The sequence below is a fragment of the Zootermopsis nevadensis genome, unplaced genomic scaffold (genome assembly GCF_977971745.1).
Source record: "Zootermopsis nevadensis isolate Lab colony 2312 unplaced genomic scaffold, Znev_1.0 Znev_ptg000031l, whole genome shotgun sequence".
NCBI lineage: Eukaryota > Metazoa > Arthropoda > Insecta > Blattodea > Termopsidae > Zootermopsis > Zootermopsis nevadensis.
The window spans coordinates 4,698,171-4,722,130 of NW_028259163.1; the positions used below are offsets into that span (position 1 = coordinate 4,698,171).

Genomic DNA, 23,960 nt, shown 5'->3' on the forward strand with positions numbered 1-23,960 from the left:
GAATCTGGATTCAGTCATCCTAACTAAATATACATCGATAATTTCCTCCATGTCTCAGTCATATTTTTATAAATTCACAAATAATCATATTCACAAGACAAGTAAAACAAAATAAAAAAAAATACCCTCAAATGTGACGTGAAATAACTGGAATATTGTTTTATAGAAAATGGATTTGGTAAGATGGGATATACATATAAATAAATAGTATAAAGAGTTCAATAAATTATATTGTAATATTTTTTTATTTAAACTAATATCCTGATAATAAAGATGAATTTAACTGAAAATCTGAGTGAACTGACAATTCATTACGTCAGTACGTGCCATTCAAAGTTCTGGAACCTTCTGTTTGTACTGTATGATTTTTACACGATCCCAGTTCAGTTTATTAAATTAATATATTGATTTAGAACAGGCAATTACCTAATCAGATCTACTGGCTAGAAATAAAACAGATCCAAAAGAAAAAGAGTTCACTGCATAAAATCATGAAACACGTTCGAAATGATGATTAGGGCTGAAGCTGCCCTACGCCTTCTGGAATAAATGTTTCTGCTGCTAAGGAACTGGGTTGCAGGACCAACCAAAGTCCTTTCTGGAGACTGGATACGACTTGATCTTTGCCATCTGCATGGATCCCTGTGGAAAGATTTTTACTAGACTTACGTTCTTAAAAATAGAGTAATTTCATTTTCTGCAGGGCTGACATTTAATATTATTAATTTTATTACAATGTAGACGTACCAGGAATTTCTTTTTGAATCCTGGTTCTTGTCTGAAATAAACAAGTGAATCGTGTGGTATGTGGAAACCTGGGGTCCGTGCCCCTGTATTTCCCGCGACTGGTTGCGATTTTGGTTTCTGACAATCCATATAAAGAGTCAAAGTGCTGGAAGTGGCATTATACACGACAGCAAGATGTGTCCATCCATTTCCTGTGAACACGGTTATGACAGAGTAATCAATATTGCAACACTACAAGGAAAACATGGAATATTTTATATTACAGCAGTGTGACACGTTCCTGGAGACGAAAATATATAATCTTAAGCACATCTGTATCAGAAACATAAGAAAAGATAAACCTTCCATATTTGTTCTTGAAAATAAATAATAAATTCAATACATTAGTGCCCTAAATGTCATTTCCGTGTCAGGAAAATGTACGAAAATTTACTTTACAAACATGTAAAATATTATTTCAGATTTCAGGTGTTAGTTTTTCGCTTCACAAAAAAAATACCATACGTTTACCAGACTACACGGCATAAAAAAACTCTGAAGACATTTTCCTACTCTGGAGGGAAATTTACTTAAAATATCTGCCGATACACGCTCGGTCCTTATACAGTGTGTTATGGTTTCGTTTCACCGAATGTTTACCTTTCTTGGTCTCGGCTGCAGGCACGCTAACGCCTCGGGCCAGCGGCTGCGAAGGGACGTGCTGCTGTTGCAAGGCCCACGAATTCTGATGCAGCTTCGAATCCGACGTGACCCTGTAGTGTAAAACCAAGTGACCCGTACGGAGGTTAGATGTAGCTTGGAACCAAGGTGTCACCCGGCCTGGCGAGTGTATTGACAGTAGTGTTCCTGAAATTGACAACACTACAACTAGCGGACCTCAACCGAATAACCACTTAAACATCAATATTTATTATATTTTTCAATTAACAATTATCGTATAATTTAAAGTTCGTTTAAATAAATGTTTCAACAAATTAAACAATATATATTGTTTAAATATTGTCCGTCTAATCACAATAAATTCTTATTAAATATTAAAATATTACAATAATTAACATTTAAAATATTAAATGATGTTCTTTATCGAAATATTCGATTTACATTAGACCATCATTTTTCACTCGAAATATTCGATTTACATTAGACCATCGAATATTTCGATAAAGAACATCATTTAATATTTTAAATATTTTAAATGTTAATTATTGTAATATTTTAATATTTAATAAGAATTTATTGTGATTAGACGGACAAGACTTAAACAATATATATTTATTATATCACAATATGACGCAACTTTACCATCTCATAAATTAAACAAATTAAACCATCATATAAAGTTGTCAATGGTGCTTACTAAAACCCCACATATAGTTCCATGCATTTTTAACCTAAGCAATATCCAGACTTACATGGGTAGTTTCACGTTCCGGCCGCTTGACCTTACTTTTCGCCCTGGAAGAACACTTACTATTCCTAGCGGTTAAATCAGCGGTATACGCTTCTTATACTGAAGTTTCATCTCTATAGAATTACAATGCATACAGGACATTCACATGTTCCACGAAGTCCTCACCGAGAGTCTTGCGGTGTTGCCTATACACAAAGAGAAGTGTGAATCCCTCAGGGGCCGTCAGGGTCGCTGCAATAGCCCCAGGGCCTGGTACAAGCACGTTATTGTATCCTGGCCGGAACTTGTAGGCAGGGACACGTGACAAGGGACCCAGTACTTCACTCACACCAGGGGTCGACCCTGTCACGTTCAACAGCCTCAGGATGTCCAGTTCCGCTGAAACACAGAAACATTTAATTCTCTGAAGCCAAAGCTCGTTTAAATAAAAAAATCACTTATTACCACAAATAATGCATAACGCGTATCCATTACAAATATCAATTGGTTAACGCTGTTTATTCTGATAATATTACGAAACCCATAAATACAAAATACAAATTTACTGACTTTTAAAGTAGGATATTCATATAATTACCACAACACATTTAATCGATTAGATCTTTTTAAACTGTGGATGATTTAATAATCTAGTCCGTACCTCAAATAATAATTATAATAATACAAAACAAAATTTATTTCAGAAATAGCTGCTGAGCGATCTACCTCAGGGACAAGTTTTGTCTCAGGTACACAGAAGTAAATACACTTCAAAAATGGTGAATAGATACGATTCAATTCAATTCAATTCATTTATTAAAGTGCTTGACAACAGCCGAAAAGGCCAATAACAGCCAAGCACTAACAACAATACAGAAATTTACAATACTAAAGCAAACAAACAATGAACTGAATATATAAAGTACAATATTAATTTATTGCAAAATAATTAATAAGTAAATGAGCTAAATGTTATGGATAAGTAAATTAAAAATTAAATTAAAATCAGTTCAATTTTGGACAAACAACATACAAAATAAAATATTATACTAAATAAATAATAATAATAATTAATTCAATTAATTTATTTATTTAATAATAATAATCATAATAAAACTTCACCATTAAGAAGTTCATGTGGCTAATTCTGTTTAAGAAAATAATTTTCTTCACACTTGGAATCATGCAAGATCTATACATATACAAAATGAAGAGTTGTGGATATTAAAGTAGGTGGTACATACAGTTACCAATGTGTTTTAAAGGTTTAAAGGTCAGCCGAGTTCGTATATTCCAGAGTTCCCATGGGCGTACTTCTTTCCAGGGGCGGCGTGTTACGGAAAAGGTCAACACAGACGCTGCATATGCAGCTATTAATGAATCAGCTCACAAAAATTTAATTGTTGCCATCGGTATTGCAACGTGCAACAATGGCGTAAGACAAGTTCTGTGATCACATTTTTTTTTGCATCTCATGCTGATGAGATAAATGCGGAGAAAATTAAAGAGGAAAATCTGAATTATATTATATAATATATATAAAATAAACACTTAAATACGTAAATTTTTTCGTAAAAAATTTTTTGTTCTACGTGTATACACGTTGAACAAATTTGTGAATCCTAATGTCCGATAAATTTTAATTTGTTGGCTGGAAATCCTGTTAGGATATTAATGTTCTCCCACGTTTAGTATTTAATCACATGTGTCAACATGTGATTAGCTCAGATAAACAACGCACTGAACGTTCAGTTTCCTATACTAATCCTATGAAACCAACTTGTCAATTATATCTCTAATGTCACGTGTCAGTAACAGATGTTTCGAGATGTAAATGGTACAAGCTGCCTTAATATTCAGTAATTTAACCACATAGTTCGTATCATTCTCATAAAAAAATTATTATCACGGCTTCAAATATGAAAATGGCTGTCATCCCGGTTAGCATCCTGTAGTCGCCTCTGAAACGTCGGTCAGTACCTAACCTAAACGATGCAACATCCCAAAAGGCAGCCATGTTAAAATATATTTTATTTTCATAAACTGTATTAACCAAGGTAGATGTGAGTTTATGTACAGCTGATGTGACGTACAGCGTGATCACGTTCAATCAGACGCAGTGATCAATTGCAGAACGGATGTGATTATAATTAAATATTGTACACCTTTTACGAGAAATATCTAAGAATTTAAGTTATTATTTAGACTAGAAAATTTTATCGATCTCCTTATAAAAGAGAATACACGTATACATTTTATGAGCTTATCTCTAATACTTGTACAAATTCACAGAAAATTGATTTTTTTTAGCTTACCTGAACGAACATTTGAATAAGACACATGAATAATCATTCGTTAACGCTGATCACGTTGAAATTCTGGATCCGTAAAAGAAGGTATATTTCTGACACGCTGAGAAACTATCAGATTCTGAACGAGGACTCTATATTTTTTTTTTTTGGAGTGGGTTAACAGAACTAGATATTTGAATTTCACACAACAGCATTAAGATACTTTACAAACGCCACCTGTGAAGTATTTCACAAAATTGTAATTAACCAGCCAGGGTAGAAAGTACGTGTTACATTCTTGCCCTGAACCATGCATTGCTATGTTCTATTATACCGAAAAGGTCCCCGGAGAGTCCATGCTATTGTTAAGCCGGCTAGAGTAAAGGTTAATATAATTCTTCGTAGAATATAAAGCTACAAGTTTCCGTCGCCTTGTTCCAAAAAGCCTGTGTTGAATATCAAAGTGGAATTATTTAAATTAGCCTTCTAATTTTTGCGGCTAAATCAAAACATCCTGGAAACTATGCAACTGGACGTACAAATATCTAATTCTCGTCTCGGAAATTATACACAGATTAAGGATTAAGAAAATTGGAGAATTAAGTCACGAAAGAAAAAATCCAAAGTAAGAATTTTCATAATCTGAGCTCATCAGTTGATAATAACTAAACAACACAGATCACACTCATACATATCTTAATTCTTTAAGATCAATTTTAATATTATACCCACATCTACGACCGGGTTTCATATATGGTAACTTAAATTCATGTCCTTCTATTAAAATTCTATAATTCTGTATGAATTTATAACCTGTTACATACGTCATATAGTACGTTAATAAGGATGTATTGTGCATGTCGAAAATAACGTGTGTAACATTTATGTTGGTAAACCTGACGAGAAAATGAACACTTGGAAAAACTAGTGGTAGCTGGAAGGACGTAGGTACGTATAGTTACGAAACTTTGGGTTCCATCGGGGAAAAATGTAATTTATGTCCAATAGCTCTCAAATTAACAATAAACACGTAAGTTATACAGGGTGATTCTAAGCTCTGGTAAAATTCTTATGGGGGTTCTTAAAAAAATCAAATCTGTCCTCTTGTTCCTTTGTGTTACCTGATCCTTTTGGGGTCTTCGCGCTGAGGGAATTTGGGAACATAAACAGTTGAAGCGCAGTTATCAGACTCGGACTGGTAATAAGCCTGACGAGTCCCCAACGCGAACATAAAATTACTCTTCCTCCCATTTATTGCAAACAAGGAACTCAACTGATATACTGTGTTAAAATGAACTGTTTACATTTTGTAAAAATCGATAATCATAATACTGAAATCGATATCAAAGTAAATTTTCGTAAGTTGAAAACGGAGTTAAAAATAAAACTTTATTTACATATTCTGCTCCAAATGATCCTCCAACATAAGTTCATATGATATATTTGGATCATCCTGTATAATAAGCTTATCAGTCAGTAAGTAAGAGAGATAGCCAGTCATAAAGTAATCTCTCAAACGGGAATTCGTACAGAGTAGGACAGTAAAATCCTTGGCCAAGGGACTACGCCTTCAGTTTTCCGGGGGAGTGGACAGATTAGGATTATCCACTTTCGAAATTAATCCCAAAATCCCTCAACTAATATCGAGCTGGAACTGTACCCTCTCGACCATAAATAATACCACCGTCAATCGATTCCTACCTAACTCGACAGCGGAGAACTGACATGAGTACATGGGCCTCCGACAGAAGCAGATGACACATTACAGGAACAAAGCCACAACCTCGAATATGTCCTGGGTTCGACTTCAAGTAAATATGATTTTTCTGTACAAAAAAAAATTAACCGTGGTTCATTATTTACACAGAAATGATTTTTAACAACAAATGGTAACGCTCTGTAACTGAACTGTCTCAATTTTTGTCCTCTATAAATTAACGAAAAGTGTGAACATTAGTGCAGAAACCCCGACTGCAGGACATATAAATATTTTATAATGCAGAAACTACCTTCTCGCATGTCAATTTCTTTTCTGTCTCCATAATAAGTTATAAATAAACGAGAAATATTCAAGTAGCTTGTCATCGAATAATCTCTAATCTTATATATTAACATTTTAAGTGTCAAATTTTGCCACAAGGATGCGCCCCACGTTGGATGAAAAAGACCGGTTATTTACCGAAGCCTTTAAAATGCTTTAAGTTATATTGCATCCACCGGTACAGTGATTATAAATGACGAATTACAAACGGTGTGGACAGCCCTACAAGGCGCATACATGAAGGAAAACGCATCCAAATGAAAAACGATGAAACAAGAACACGCAATTTAATAGAAGAAAAAATTAGGTCGACACAAATGATCAAGATAAAAACAGAGGGCAGCAGCTTCAGTATTATTTGTTATTTATTTATTTAGTGTTCTGTCTGACGACAGGTCCATATGAACAGAATCCTTCCATCCTTTTCTCGGACTGGGACCTGTTCATATACGTTCTTGGCAGATGATCCAGAAGTGGTTTGCCATTGCCTTCTTCTGTGAGTGAATGGAGTAATTGTTGGGATGCCACGGAGGAAAACTCCGTGTTGCCTAGACCACGGCCTTGCCCAACACAAGTTATAAATTCGGGCACCGCCGGGAATCGAACCCGAGACCCCAGGATTACAAGGCCAGCGTTCTAACCGCTAGACCACCTCATCTTATTATTATTTAGTGTTCTGTCTGACGACAGGTCCATATGAACAGGATCCTTCCATCCTTTTCTCGGACTGGGACCTGTTCATATACGTTCTTGGCAGATGATCCAGAAGTGGTTTGCCATTGCCTTCTTCTGTGTGTGAATGGAGTAATTGTTGGGATGCCACGGAGGAAAACTCCGTGTTGCCTAGACCACGGCCTTGCTCAACACAAGTTATAAATTCGGGCACCGCCGGGAATCGAACCCGAGACCCTAGGATTACAAGGCCAGCGTTCTAACCGCTAGACCACCGTAGCATAGCATAACATAATCTAACCATATTTATACTCGCCACCGTGAGAATCACAAAATCTACTTAATCCATATCTAATCGATTAACTTCGTCCTCATGACATAGAAGTTGGCGTACGGTGCGTAAAGGTTACGTGACAAACAATTTACAACACATCTTATAACACAGGTAAGTTGATTATATGATCGTTATGGAGACATACTTAAATAGTATATAAAAAAATTAGGGCTTGGCACTGATTCATGCAGTTCCTGCCATAATCTAGTTTATAACTAAACACACTGTGAAACCTTTAACGAAGCAGAAATACGATTATAAAGAATAATAATTTTGGAAATACGCTGTGCTGATTTACCATGGCTATGGCATGATTTAACGGCTATGAGAGACTGAGTAAAATCACAACTGGGGACGGCCGATAATTCGGCCGGTAATTGATCAAGGTACTAGCATAATATATACCAAGAACATTACTACCACCTGACCGGTCTCTCATTATGGAGGTATGGGATCAATTCTAGGTCAGTGAATGTAGGATATGTGGTGGTCAAAGGCATTTGCTTATCCGATTGCGTTCATTTCCGCTATATTTTGTCGCATTACCAATTCTCCGTACTAACAACATTAGAATACAGTAAAATAAGCACATCTGAGGCAGCAGCGTAAAGATAATGAAACAAAATCAATAAAATCAAAGTAAAATTAAAATAAAAAAATATAGGTAGAAATATATTAAAATTAAAACTGAACACCCTGTATAAATAGTTTGTTTTTTCGAAAAAAAAATTCAAAAATAAAATATTATTGGCATTATACGTCTGCAAACATCAAAAGCGTACAGAGAACAATTTATCACATCCTATAATAAATTACATTGTTCCCCAATTGATTGAAGTTCAAAATGAATTGCATTCCTGTGTTTGAAAATAGCCTACAGGACTCTTCTCATCGTGAACACAAATCTACCGCCATTACACTAATTAATGCAGATACTATGATATTTCGATAGCAGCAGTAACAATACATTTAATTGAGTCTAATGAATTAGGCAAAGCAGCAGACACGTGGTAGAGAGCGATTATATAACACAGAAATTTCAAAGGGGACATCGATTCGAGTAAAATAATGGCACTAACGAATAAACGATTTCACGGCAAAAATATGGTTTGGCAGTGTTCAGGGATAAATTTATATTTGCTGACGGCATTTACGAATAATCACAGTGGTAATATTCACAGACAAAATATAAAATGACGGTACACACTTATGAAATTTACGTAACAAATTATCGTCTACGAACAAAGAATTTCAGTGTCCAAATTCAATTTTGAATTTCTGTAGATGTTCCAAAACACATAAAGAGCTTCAAACACTGGGAAAAGATAATTTTTTCACGTTAATCAGACGAAAATGTAAATCCTAATAATTTAAGAAATTTCTTCACACATTATATCTGGTAATTTCTGATTTTTCCAGCCAATGTGGCTTCACTTGTAAAAAAAAGTGTAGCAATGCAAACAAAAACAGACTGACAACACTAGTAAAAATATGCAACTACCAATATCGATATAATAACAGTACGACTGATTTAGTCGAATGGTATGTAAAATAGCCAATTAAACTTTCGTGTTTATTACAAAAAAAACTTCATGACTTTAATTCCCTTCATGTAAAAAACACATTTACGTACTGAGAGATTTCTTTCAACTTATAAAATAGGTTCACACATTCACTATCGAATCCGATAGTCAATATTACATCTGTAATGTATTGAAATATTTTTAACTTGAAAAGGAAAACAAGTATTTTCTTTTGTGCAGCTCTAAAATTTCTTTAGTCCTTTGTTCCTCAAAGTATCCTTCTCCTAGCACTGGGATATTCGCTTACTAAGGGTTACTTATCTGTTCTTACTCGCAATCAATTTTCTAAATTTAACTAAAGCAGCGGTGGCAGTTGAAACATACATTCGGCAATCAACATTGACTTCAAAAGTTTCGGAAGTGCTCCTGAAGAATAAAAGTTTTAGAATCGCTGTGTAGGACAAAAGTTACGAACCATAGAAGACAGGAATTGTTATTTACTACGTATTTTTACACACAGAGAGGAAGCAGTATTTTTTTAAGTTATTGAAGTCACCTTCCTTCTTTCTTGGCAGAGAAATAAGGACAGAATGCATACAGCAAGAACAACTGTATAGATGTAAGTTACCGATTTCAAGTTCTGTTGCAGAGTTAAAAACTCTTTTTTTATCTAACCCGATAATTCATTACAGTTTTCACAAAATCCAGACACTGGATCTAAACGAGGCACACAAATCCATTCAACCTAGAAAAACCTTAAGATTCATTTTAATATTATCCTCCCATTTACAGCTAGTCTCCAGAGTTATTAGTTGCCTTCAGGAAGACGGTATCTTTTAGGTATATTGCATCGTGTAGTCTCGTGGCAGAATACCGAGTTTCAGAGGTATTCAATGCCTCCATCATCATGGTAATAATCGTTGTCCGAATTAAATTAAAATTTAAATACCTCTAAATATTTTAGTTAAATCCTACAATTTAAAACTTTTTTAAAATCGATCTGTCGATTTTCGAGTTTTACATGTAATACAGATGGAAAGATTTTAATACGAGTTCCAAAGGTCTACAATTGTTTATTGAATACGTTAATTTTGAATACGTCAACCGAAATGTTCACGCGAAAGTAAGATAACATTAAACAGATGCCAAATTTACGTGTACTATATTTATTAAAAGTTGGTAAAAAATATCTGTACAGAACATTCATTTACATTCCACGTCACCATATTCAGCAGTCAGTTTGTCGTGCACCCATAAAATCAAGTTTCCTAACAACCACCCCACCATATCCCATCTTAAACCTCTTCCGTTACAGTAATGACGCCATTACAGTCCTTTTGATGCAAGAAACGAATATTTCATTACAAAATTAGCCTTCAGACACACAACTTCCTTATATACCATGTCATAACTCATGCCTACACAGAACAAAAATCCAAAATAATAGTCATTATTAGTTCGTTAATATTCTCAATCAACTGGTTTAACCTAAAAATATGATACCCCAAAGGCAAAAACTTTAAATAATTATAAACATGCACCGCCTTCTTTAACAATTAGCAATTCTGCAAGTTACCTATATAGCGTATTGATGGATCTCGTATGGTTATTTAAACAGCGATTATATCCTTAAACAGGATTAACCAGATGGTAAAGACCTCACCGGAACTCGAACTAAGTCCAATTTCCCGATATTTTTACCATTCTGTGTTCTTTTTCTTGTCTCAAAGAACATACATGCCAAGTTTGGTGCAAATCGGTGTATTTGTTTTCGTTCTAGGGGACACATAAAAACCCACAATGTCAACATCATAATATGCTTTACAAATAACAAAAAAAATGTTTCGTACACAATTTTAAAAAGTAAACAATAAATTATCACGAAATTCGAATGTTTTTCAAAATATGGGTATATAAATCATTATTACTTATAACATTATCTGTCTTTAATTACATTATTTGTATTCGTCTCGTCTAGACACAGAGAAAAACAGATTTATCAGACATTACAGCCCTCTTATGTTTCAACAAAATTATAAAACAGTATTAAACTATAGTTCAGCTGTGTATTATAACGACCCAACTTGGAATTTATGTGGAAAGTCCAGAGCAAATACGATAATCCTGTCATAAGCTCTAGATTCACTGTCTCTTGGCTCTAGAAATGTCCCACTGTTTCGTTTGTCCACCACAAACGTTATATTGCGTTACGGGTGGAATTTGATTAGTGATACAACTGGACAAAGGATGACTCTTAGAGGTCGTCTCACGGGATAAATAAACTGCCTGTGTCTAACAGGGTGACACTCGAACTTGAAACTTGGACGCAGGAACTTGAAACTTGAAATCGGATATCATTTCGTAGACAAAAGGGTAGTTAGACTGTTTTTATAAGGATGAAAAACTTTGTCTGACAGAGGGCAGAATAGAATTTTTGGATAAAAGCGGTTTGAGAACAGTCTACTGAGAAGAATATCTGACTAGAATATAACAACAATTTCGTAACGAAAATCTTAATAAACCATATACTAATTACGTTCATCAAATCAAGGACTATAACCACTTCTCTTCAACATACCATAAACAAAAGGACAAGTGGGCACTGCCTGGGAACCATCACAGCCTGTCAAATGCAGCATCTCTCACTACACCCTTCAACTGTCTCGTTTTCTCATTCGATTAAACAACCAAATATAAAAGAAATTATAGTTTATATAATAAATACATTCTGCAAGGATAAAACAAAATGCATTTACTCCTTAACAAAAACGTTTCAATCAACTCATAAATCATCAGAATCTAACGTTAATATTTGCTTCGCGGTTTAAAACTGTCACGATTTCTTTATTAATTATTCATAGTCATCTCGCCAAATGAAATTCGACGACAAATAACCTGTATAGCTAATACAGAGTCGTATAATAACATCGCAAAATGACTGAATAAAATACAAATTCGTTGAAGACAAAATATCTGCTACATTTAAAAAAAAAAAGAGTCTTCGAATTTCACAATCACCCTATACCGACAAGCAAAGTGAATTACAAATACAATAATATCTAACTAGCATGTGTTTTCTGCGAATGTGGGGGTACACGGAACACAAGAGATAATCGAAAAGGCAGATGTCACCACGAACTCAGGATGGGTCGACCGGAATATCGATTGTGAGACCCCCCCCCCCCCCCCCGGTGGATGAGTAGTCGAGCAGTGATCTGCAAAGGTCTGTCTCACAGGTGCTATGCATTGAAACAATACGCAAAAGGGCTATTTCCAGGGATGTAGTAATCCATACTTTTACCCTTAAAAGACAAATGAAACTCGTCTGTGATATTTTAAATTGACGGTGGTCTAGCGGTTAGAACGCTGGCCTTGTAATCCTGGGGTCTCGAGTTCGATTCCCGGCGGTGCCCGAATTTATAACTTGTGTTGGGCAAGGCCGTGATCTAGGCAACACGGAGTTTTCCTCCGGGGGCTTCCCCGGTTTCTCCGTGGCATCCCAACAATTACTCCATTCACACACAGAAGAAGGCAATGGCAAACCACTTCTGGATCATCTGCCAAGAACGTATATGAACAGGTCCCAGTCCGAGAAAAGGATGGAAGGATCCTGTTCTTACGGACCTGTCGTCAGACAGAACACTAAATAAATAAAATGAATCCATATATTTCTAATGTAAGGCGACTCTGGTAACAAGAAATGCGAACGAAGATATTCGGGGGCCTATGGTGAGGTCTGGCGGTAAATATAGAGAAAAATACCTAATGCTCTAGCTCAAAATATGAAAAGTCTTCCATTCTTAAAATGTTGGATATCCCTTTACAGAAACGTTCGTCGTGAATTTTTTTTTCCCCGTCTGCAATTTCTCGTACCAGCACTTAGCGCCTCTCCAAGAATTTGCGATGTCATGCGATTTGGTATCCGAGAGGGAATAGCTACTCTGGTGAGTGGAAGATACTGAACATGAGGTTAAGTGATAAATAATCCTCACTCTTAATGGGTCCTCCACCCTCTTTTACACTCCATCCTGGCTTTGTTACACGTAAAGCAGTCTGGAACAAACACGAAGATACTGAAGTGTTTTCTAGTAAATACAATTCATACAGAATAACACATTTCGAAGCCGGAAAAATAGACTGTTTTATTTTTTTGATAAATCAACTGATATGTCCAAGTAACTTGCATAACTTTGTCTTAATTTACGTAAGAACACTCTAGCAACAATTTAATTAACACAGCGAAGATTATAAATAATTTTTATAAATGATAAGCTGTGGATAACGTAAGCTAAAGACGTCGTGGCCAATTCAAATGTCCAAATACATGCATAGGAAATTGGAAAATAACCAAAAACCTTAACAACAGCTCATATACTCACATTCAGACGTATTCGAAAACACGCTAACTCTGTCATATACTAATGTTGATTTTATTTGATCCTTAATTCACTAAATCAGCAGCTCAGACATTGGAAATAAGAAGCTTATTTTAACGCTCCAAAGTTCCAACAGTCAGGTACGTGGGTTCGAACCCGGTCGAGGTCGATGGATTTTTAAGGGTGATAAAAAGCCGTAGTACAACTTCCTTCGGAGGGGAAGTGAAGCCAGCGGTCCCATTTCGTAGATTTACGGCATGTAAAAGAACCTTACGAGCATGAAACGAGATGTTTCGTAAGCAAAATTCAGTGGCCATTTCTCATCCAAGTCTCTCATGATTCACTACTAGATGGCTCTAGCACAATCATCTTACGTTGTCGTCTGATGTAAAGAGTTGATACAGGGTATTTAAATGACCTTACAGTCAAGGCAGTATTCATTAATCGACATTCAGACTACACCCACTTTCGCTTTTACGAGTTGGAATATGAGAAAATTCTCGAGTTTCATTTAAATATCTAATACAAATATAAAAGCTCTCTCCTACTTGTTCAATTTATGATGCAAACAAAAAACATGATATTAACTTACAAGTATACGTAAATTGAATTACAGAAGACTGAAATAATAGCAAAAACAGGAATTAGTGTATACCATGTTTAAATCCATGGATAAATTCAGAATTAAAGTTAAATACATTTTACGTTTTTATAAATGGAAAATATATTATTACCCTTGTTTTTACTGTAACGTTTGAAACTGTTTTATTGTTACAAGCATTGGAAACTTACGTTTGGTTTCTTTTTAATATAAAATGACATTCATTTCACAAGTACAATTCATATAGGACTACATCTGAAAATCTGCATACTATATCATAACATATTCTTCAAACATTTAGGTTATAATATTTCGTAATCATAAATATTAAACTAAATAAAACTTTGCCAAACACAATTAAAATTTTATAAAACATTGGCAGTACCCATGATGACCTATTCTAACGAAAACATAAAAAATAATTCGATCAATGTAACTTAAAAAATAAAAAAAATGCTAAAAGAAAATTGATATAAATGACAACAGACAGAGTTACAAAGTATCGATAAATTATAAACCAAGAGGATGACACAATATCGAAGACGCAATCTCTCAAAGTTTTCAAAAGGCCTGTGGTCTATGCCCTTGAAGAATAAAAAGATCACTAAATGTCTATAAATTGTGTATAAGACACGTGTCTTATACTTAAATATGTTATCAGATTTACTGTTCCAAATTTACAACTGTCAGATAAACTGGAAATTTTTATTACTGAAAATCATACGTTAAAATATCCAAATGACTTATTCCTCGTTAATTATCACAGATTATACCGCCTCTAAACACGAAAGCTGAAACATGCAAATAATATTTAAGAACGCAGTCTCTACCACAAATAAAATACGACGATTCTAAATTTAAACATCAGTTATTTAATGCTGTTTAAAGAAATATTACATTTTTATTCTGAGCATATACAAAACCCATAAATACACTCTGTGAGCAAAATGTAGGGGTAGTGAATGTTAAATTGGGTACTACATATTTTATCTGTGCTTTAAAGGATTAAGTAAATATCTTGCAGGAACCCTAATGGGGTTATCGGTCCATAGCATCTACATTCATTAACAACACAACACAAAAATAAATAAATCTCTATAATAAATATACGCCACGGTGGTCTAGCGGTCAGAACGCTGGCCTTGTAATCCTGGGGTCTCGGGTTCGATTCCCGGCGGTGCCCGAATTTATAACTTGTGTTGGGCAAGGCCGTGGTCTAGGCAACACGGAGTTTTCCTCCGTGGCATCCCAACAATTACTCCATTCACACACAGAAGAAGGCAATGGCAAACCACTTCTGGATCATCTGCCAAGAACGTATATGAACAGGTCCCAGTCCGAGAAAAGGATGGAAGGATCCTGTTCATATGGACCTGTCGTCAGACAGAACACTAATAATAATATTTTTTGTGGCAGTAAGAGTATAGGCCATGGTCTTGTGGTCTGCAACATAACGGACATATTTAAGCCTTTCAAACACAGTGGTAACTATATGTACCACCTGTTTAAAACAAATAACAACTCTTCATTTTACCCACTGAATATATTTAAAGGTTCTGCATGATCCCCAAAGTAAACAGCTGTTATATCCTTAAACAGCATTAACCATAAGTGTTGGGTTTTCTTTGCGGTACGGACTGAGTTCTTAAATAAAACTCAGAGTAGCTTCGTTTTCAAATGGTCGTGTAGCCTGGTGGTACGTCTACCAGGCTACACGGCTCTACAACTCAGAAGACAGCCATATTTGTACTCATCGCCAATAACCTGATATTTAATTAATTTTATGGATAGATAAAAATAATCGTACAAAATTTTAGTTTAAAAATGTCAAAGGTGTGGTATATTTAATTAAATGAACAGACGTGATATACCATTAAGTCCTTTGTGACATTAGAGCATAAAACCGCGATTTATTACAGTGGCAAAATGTTTAATTCTGTTTGTTGACACAAACATTTGTCACTTTGCAGATAAGCATTAATTTAATTGATTTTACAAACATAAATCCATGAAACACCTTTCAGAATTTAGAAGCAGATTTATGCATTCCAGGGACTCAATTATCAAGACTGATCTTCGAAGACATTTTATGACACTGGTTAAATATGACAGGCATTATCGAATTTCTCAGTATACATTGCCTTTCCATCGTTTTAAACAGTTTTAACGCATATAAAATCTTAAAAGAATCTTTAAACAGCCAATCGGCGTGTTTTTACATCATATAAAAACATGACAGTAATATTATAAAAAAAGTTCAGGTCGTAAGAAGTTTGTCGGTACGAAACGATGTAGCGGAAGTTTCAAAACGAAGTTAATAACTTTAAGGTATGCACTGTAATCTGTATTTAGGTTGCCAGCACGCAATAGCAGTGAGGCTAAGATAACTCTGAGTTACTGATTAATTCAAAGTTCCATAAGTAATATTTTCTCAAGTACACACGTAATAATTATAACGCATAAATATCCTCCTATGTGATCAATTCCGTCAAACTCGACTCAAAACCTAAAGCCAGCTTCGACCCTGATGATGGAGACAACGCAGGTCTTCGAAACGTAGATTTATAATTCAACTTTAAAACAGATGTCTACGGAAGAGAATTTAGTGTATTATTCTCTGTTAAAACTTCAAATCTTACATGACTATGAATTACAAATGGCGAAGAAAATGGTCTCGAAATATTTAAAAATTTGTCCAATAAATATTTAAATGTACTGAAGAAAACAACGAAATCTTAAGTCATGACAGCCAAGAATCGAACCATGGAATTGACAAAGATTAAGAGGATCGAAGTTCGGTGGCAATTGTAATTAATATTGCAGACTACTGTTCCTAACCTAACCTGACTGAACATAACATAACCTAACATAATCTAACTTGTGAATGTGGCTACATAATGTCCGAAATATTCTGTCATTGGACTGAGTATAAATATACGTAAATTTTAGGAACAACTAATAAATATTATATACAAGAGATTAATCCCAATTCTTTTACTTTAAATTCAACTAAATATTTCATTTAACTAAATAATTTCAGAGATCCAAATTGTGTAATACTGGAAATAATCCGGGCTTGTAACACACCACGTAATATCCTACAAATAAATAAATCGAATAAAGTGATAACCACATATAAAATAGTGGTCATGATGGATTTTAAACCACAAATGATAATTGAGTTTCTTCATTTCGTTCGCTATGAGAAATTCTGCGGTCAAGCCTTGGTAATGGCTAGTTTTAAACAGAATACGTTTGTGCCTAGCCGACCGGAAATGACTTTCTGGGTGTTATCCATAATTTTAGTACAAATTCATCGATACGTAATTATGACAAAACAACAGATTCATCAGTGTGATGGTTGGGTACTCATGGCAACATATGGTCAGCCTGAGATCGTATCATATCCCCAAGTGTTCAACTACCCCCGATTTACCTTACTAATAACTTTCCTTAAATTCCTCGTTTAGATGATCACAAAACCCAGTTAGCAAGCATTAGCAACAGGGGTGTACAAACTGCGACCAACTATGTTTGAAACATTCACATAAATGAGGCAAAGCTACTTATGGATTGTGTACAAAGTAACAAGGGTTCGTAACTCGAACGCTCAATTTTGACCAGCTACAAAAATGTGTTTAGATATATTTTCTTAAGGTTATGAACGAAATAGTTGTTTCAGCATTAACATACCTGACTTTTGTTATCAAATAAAGAGGTTAGAGTCTTTCACCTGTATTTTGCAGTTTAGCATGCTAATATAGTCATAAAATTACGATAAGATGAGTTATGATTGTAACATAAAAAAGGAGAGAAGATATTCAAAAAATAAATTTAGCTACAAAGACTAGAAGGAAATATATATTTAGAAACACACCACGTGAGTATGAGGATAATATTAAAATGAAATTTACACAATAGTTTATGAGGGCGCGAACCTTTGGGGGCTGATGTAAACACCGAAATGAACATTTGGTATAATTAAAACGTGGGGAATATATGTATATTAGTAACTATGTATTAGCTTTAAAAACCGTGCTTGATGGAGATACGTAAAATGACTTAATCAGTCGATTCAAATTCTGTAACGCTGAAAGAGATCGGAATATTGTGAAGAGATGTAAATAAGGATTTGGAAGGAGACTGTCATGGCGTGTTTCAAAGTATGCCCATTTTCCTGGAATAAATTTTCAGAAACTGAATAACAGAAAACTTTACTTGTACAATGAAGGTGTAAGAAATTTAAATTGTTAAAGTCTGTTCACTAAGACAATATCCCTATTACCATTTTCCGTGTACACGGCTCCAAAATTCAGAAGAACAACAAAATTCAAAATTTGTCTTAATCTGTTATTCTACGTGATATGTAAATCACCTGACAGGAATATCCCCAGAAGAATTTATATATTACTGAGTGTAGAAATTCATCTACATTATCTGAAACTTCCCTCGATTGAGTTTATGAAAGGCATTTCTGGCTTGGAATTTCAAACATTCGTCAGTAATACGACGTAGTTATGAAATAGTCCTTCAGAATGCGCTTGAACAAAACCGTATAATAACGGGCCAGTGCTCATAAAAACTTTCACTATTTTTGACAACGACAAAATATGGAAGACGATGTTTGGAGGACACATACATCAATAACGTAATCACATTTAATATTAATTAATTATAATTTTCATCCCTTAATTCTCGTGGCACATATCATAAAAGTTATAACCTACAATAAATAATTTTAAAAAGCATAATGGCATTGTCATGAGCATCATTAATTTTGTGAAAAATAAAATGTTTTAAGGGCTAAAAATTATAATTAATTAATATTAAAACTTCAACTGAGGGTCTTTAAAATCAAAATGCTGAGAGGACACAGTGAAGAACTTCGTAATTTGTACTCCCCACTCAAATTAAATCAAAAAATTAAATAGGCAAAATAGGATTAAATTATAAATAGTAACAATGTTTTTGTTGAAAAAACTAAAAAATGGAGTAAAATTGTCAGACCTGTCCGTATATGAGGATAATATTAAAAAGTGTTGGAAGACATGGTGTGGGGATATAAATTATATTAAACTGGCTTACGATACAGACCAAAGAGGACAGTATTAAATACAGTACTTAAATTTGAGATTAATTAGAACTAGGGTGTTTCTCGAAAAGGTCAGTAACTATAAATTTCTTTGTAAAGATCATGGAGTCAGTTATTGTAGATTAATGGTTAAACAATTTATATATTTATATAAACTAAAAAAATATCAGTACAATATTGTAAATATCAAAACAAACAGTGAAACAGTGGTATTTAGCATAAGGTAAAAGTAATAAAATATAATAAATACGAACACATTTAAAATTTTAGGACGTGCACTGTCATATCATGAAGACTTACACCGAAAAGCATAAGGCTAAACGACTTTAATTAAACAGATAAAAATATAGGAAGACCTCGTATATATGTAAAATCAATATTTTATAAAATAACGTCACTCCTATGTTCAATACACAGAAATAAATCATTGATAAATAAAAAGATAAAAACAGATTTAAATAAGCAAAATAATGTTGATTTTTTATTGTTCTGGCATAAATCGGGTAAAAGCCATTTGCTGGTTTATGTATACAGCCTCTGTAAAAACACTGTAATGCAGTAAAGTGACGTACAGGAATACATGACGCTTGAACGTGGCTATTTATTATTATTTATTTAGTGTTCTGTCTGACGACAGGTCCATATGAACAGGATCCTTCCATCCTTTTCTCGGACTGGGACCTGTTCATATACGTTCTTGGCAGATGATCCAGAAGTGGTTTGCCATTGCCTTCTTCTGTGTGTGAATGGAGTAATTGTTGGGATGCCACGGAGAAACCGGGGAAGCCCCCGGAGGAAAACTCCGTGTTGCCTAGACCACGGCATTGCCCAACACAAGTTATAAATTCGGGCACCGCTGGGAATCGAACCCGAGACCCCAGGATTACAAGGCCAGCGTTCTAACCGCTAGACCACCGTGGCTATTTGAACGTGGCTACATAACGAAAATATTAGAAATCAATAAAAATTAAAACTTTATAGCAAATGCCGTGCAAATCAGGTGTATGAAATGTACGATATTCATGTAATCACATACACAGATATTATTCTGAGAATCTCTATGGGATTAGAATGATGTGTGCCTATAGAACCTTCTTGGGGTCCTCAAAACTCTATAAAATCCCTGAAATAAGGGAGTGGTTATATAAGTGCCCAGAAATGTATTTCAGAGACACAGTAGCGGCTTAGAAAATTCCCGAGGGAAATTAAGTTGAAATTTCTCTCTGTTTTGACACATTCTGAGGACAGATTGGAGCGACAGATCCCATTATTCACTGCCAGAGACTCGGCTATCTATAGAAGTGGTCTTCGTATAAAATATATTTACTTTATTTTTTCATGAAAAACGATGCTTACATACGGAGTTTCAACAAAAACGCACAAAAATTACAGGAAAGGATAATTGCCACCAAAGGTACGCACAAAAATTTGAATAACTCCTTCCCTTTTAGCTCCATTTCATTTTGCCCCACAATTAAGCTGGACAGTTTCACACGACGTTTCGGGAACTGACTGTACTCCACTTTATATTAAATTGGTTGCCATTTTAGCAACATATATTTAGCAAATTTTAGATTTAACTGACAGTGTTACAGTTTAATCCTGATGGGAGTAAAAGTTAACTCCCGAAACGTCGTGTTTAAAATATTCCTCATACATAAAATTTCCATACCAGTCAAATACTGTTACGATGCTAAAAATCAGACAATAATGTAACTTTTTTTTAGAATTCTAACGTCCAAACGTCGGTTAGTTAATTCCCGAAACGTCGCGTTATAATTACATCTCGTACATTAGACAGTTTACAACACAAATTTGGTTTACCAATCAAAACTAGTAATGACATTTCAAAGAATCAGCCGATATCAATTTGTTATTTTAAAATTCTGATATCCAATCTTCGGTTATTACCTGGATCAAATTTTTTACCTTCAGATTTAACGACACCGAATTAACTACAGAAGTTACATCGTGACTAGTGAATCATTATTACTAACAGTTAATTCAGAAGTATGAAGACTTACCTAACTAAAACCGTATTAGTGCAGAGGATTTCTGTGTGGTTTAACTTAAGGCGTCGGTAAACGGGTAACGTTCGTCAGACAGTAGCGTAACTTTTACATGAAAAACCCGTTTAACTGTTTAAGATTTGAAATGTGTTAAAAGTTCCTTTAAGAATAGTTTCGTAAATCTGTTTCATTACAAAAGAACTGGTAACACAGATTCCGTTTAGATTAACAACACATTAACATGATACAATATTAAATGTTAAAATGAAGAATTGTAAAATTATATACGAAGTTAAGAATGAATTGTAACTCTGGGGACTTATAAATGGATAAAATTGTAACATTATGAAGAAAATGTTTAAAGAACTGATATTATTTTAACCACGGAGAATAAAAACAGCCGTCTTCATAAGAAATTAACGGGAAACTGTCTTAATACTATTCAGTACCGTCTAATGGTAAAGGATTATTCTTTAACTTGCAAAATACAGCGACTTTTCATTTGAGATTTGTGGTAGAAAAGATTTATTGATACCTAAACATCTATTTCCTTTCCAATTCAATTAAATACATCCATTATTCATTACAACATTATCAGTGCTGAATGAAATGAGTACTTGGAACTAAGCTAATAAACACTCAAGTAAAACTACTTTTAGCCACAATCAGAAAGTAGCAGGATGTCCGTTCAAATTATCTATCAAGCCAAGAATCCATTATCCTGCATTTGTCAGTCAGAGCGTATTTAGAAAATGAATGTGTTAAGGAAGTAGGCGAGGCGATAATTTTCAGTCTGTGAAACGTCGATACGCCAATGGACAATGAATAATTTCTGAAAAAGTATTTCAATGAATGCAAAGTGACTTTTTCTTTCACTAAGACCAAACACAGATAAAGCTTCTGACGTAATAAACTGTGTCCCGATGCGTAAATTTGATTTGGTGGAAAATCTGATATTGTTAATCTGTTCTCAACTAGGAATGTGGCTCCAATTTTTTAGGCACAGTAATAGAAAATCTCTTGACGGTCGTCACATGATAATTACGTTGAAGAACAACCAAGGTCTATAGTTTATATCCGTTTGTAAGTATATCCGAAACTCATAGTTAAATAACAAGACTATTAAATTCGTATGTCTATCCTTCCTACGTAACATAAAAACCCACCGAACGAATATCTATGACAATTTATATTAGAGACTTTTACCAAATTTTGTTACCAAATTCAAATGTTGGTTTAAATTTTATAACAAACGCGTCACACAAAATACTTACGTACGTTTCTGCAATCGCTGAGTGGGGAATCCCTATATAACAGCGCAACAGCATACGGGAATCCTCCGTGATGACGTTATCACCTTCAGTCTACGCCAATTAACTTTAGCCATTCAGATTAAAATGTTAAATTAAATTCTTATCTTTCTCATGCGTGCTACATTTCCCAAGCGCCAACTTCTCCCTTTTAATAGTTTTAAGAATATTACGAAGCTAAATATGTACTTTTTATTAATCTACTGTTATCGGTCTTCTAAGCGTAAATATTCTATCCAGCATCCTAAAAATCGTCTACTTATTTGAGACACTAAGTATGTTGCCACAGAAAGTAAAATGGATAATTACAATTACTTAAGTTTCTATACAGGAAACAAACAAGAGGAAATGTTGTGTGATGAACGGTTAACAGATATTCTCGAATTTAATCAGTTCTTAATTTATTCACGACTGAAATTTAAAATTTAATTTAAAATTGTCCAAAATCGTAAAGTTCCCACATTTTTGAAGGATTTATAACCTGTTTTTCTATTAAGTTTATCTCCTGAACCCGATAAAGAGACATGAACACAACGTTTAATTCTCATAGCCTTCACTTTTAGAACAACTTCCTTAATAACTCTTCTTAGTCTACATTAAATATATTTTTGTGTCAAATAATATATTAAAATCAGAATAACCCAGAAGCCGACATGTAATATTTAATTACAGCCTTTCCAGATATCTTAGACCTTTTTACTCACGTAATGTAGCTTAAAAGAAAATCAATATCGAAAAAAGTCTTCTTATCGTCGATGTCCTTTTTAGAACGCCACGAACAGAAAGTGCTTTAGACAAACGTCTAAGAGTACAAAATTCAAAGGAAATTTTATGCAATAATTATTTTTAAGTCGTTGGCTTCCTTGAAGTCCATAAATATCCGATAAACTATCCTTTTGTGTGTGTTTAAGATTTCATACTGAGGTCTCACAAACAAACTTCATAATCCTATATAAAAGTGAATTTTGAAACCTTTGATCTAAATATAAACGGAGAATCGACGCGTAAAATGTAAGATCTTTAAGTAGATCTAAAGGCGTAACTCTGAGAGAGACAGACGGCGAACTGAAGATATAAAAATTTTATATGAAGTTAACAAAACGACAGATGACTTTAAGGGATAAAAGAAGTGAAAGTTATGTTACCCTGATGTCAGACTATATATTTACCAAGAACAGATTTCATATACAGACATCAGGGAAAGAGAAACTTGTGAAAACCACGAATGAGATGGTGGAAATAATATGTGTAGCCTCGGAACAAGTCTGAATGTCATAAATATTGTAAATAACAAAAATATTCCGACTGTATTCCTATTTAATTCAATTTAATTCAATTCAATTAATTTATTTACGTGTTTGCCAACAGCAAGAAGCCAATAACAGGCAAACACTGATAATATATACAATAATAGTGAAATAATAATGGATAATATTACACAAACGGATTAACTAAACTTATACATGTACAGTATTAAATATAACAGCCAAATATATGCAAACCCAAAATAGAAACAATATTGTACCAAAAGAAAAATAAATGAAATATAAATAAAAACAAATAAATAAATAAAT

At 34.1% G+C, this 23,960-nt stretch overlaps 1 protein-coding gene across 4 annotated transcripts in view; it reads right to left on the minus strand.

Annotated features, from left to right (window-relative positions):
* Window positions 1-226: 226 nt before the first annotated feature.
* Window positions 227-23,960, minus strand: part of LOC110834443 (kielin/chordin-like protein) — a 356,749-nt gene continuing 333,015 nt past the window's right edge. For 3 of the 4 annotated variants that reach the window (XM_022073599.2, XM_022073600.2, XM_022073601.2), the window contains exons 3-6: window positions 2,324-2,536; window positions 1,387-1,593; window positions 748-938; window positions 227-642 (exon numbers count right to left, since the gene is read on the minus strand). In XM_022073599.2, the coding sequence (XP_021929291.1) occupies window positions 562-642; window positions 748-938; window positions 1,387-1,593; window positions 2,324-2,536 (692 nt within the window). In that variant the 3' untranslated portion in view covers window positions 227-561. Of the gene's footprint in view, window positions 643-747; window positions 939-1,386; window positions 1,594-2,323; window positions 2,537-23,960 lie in introns of those variants that run through there. The other variant, XM_087359511.1, reaches the window with a different exon arrangement.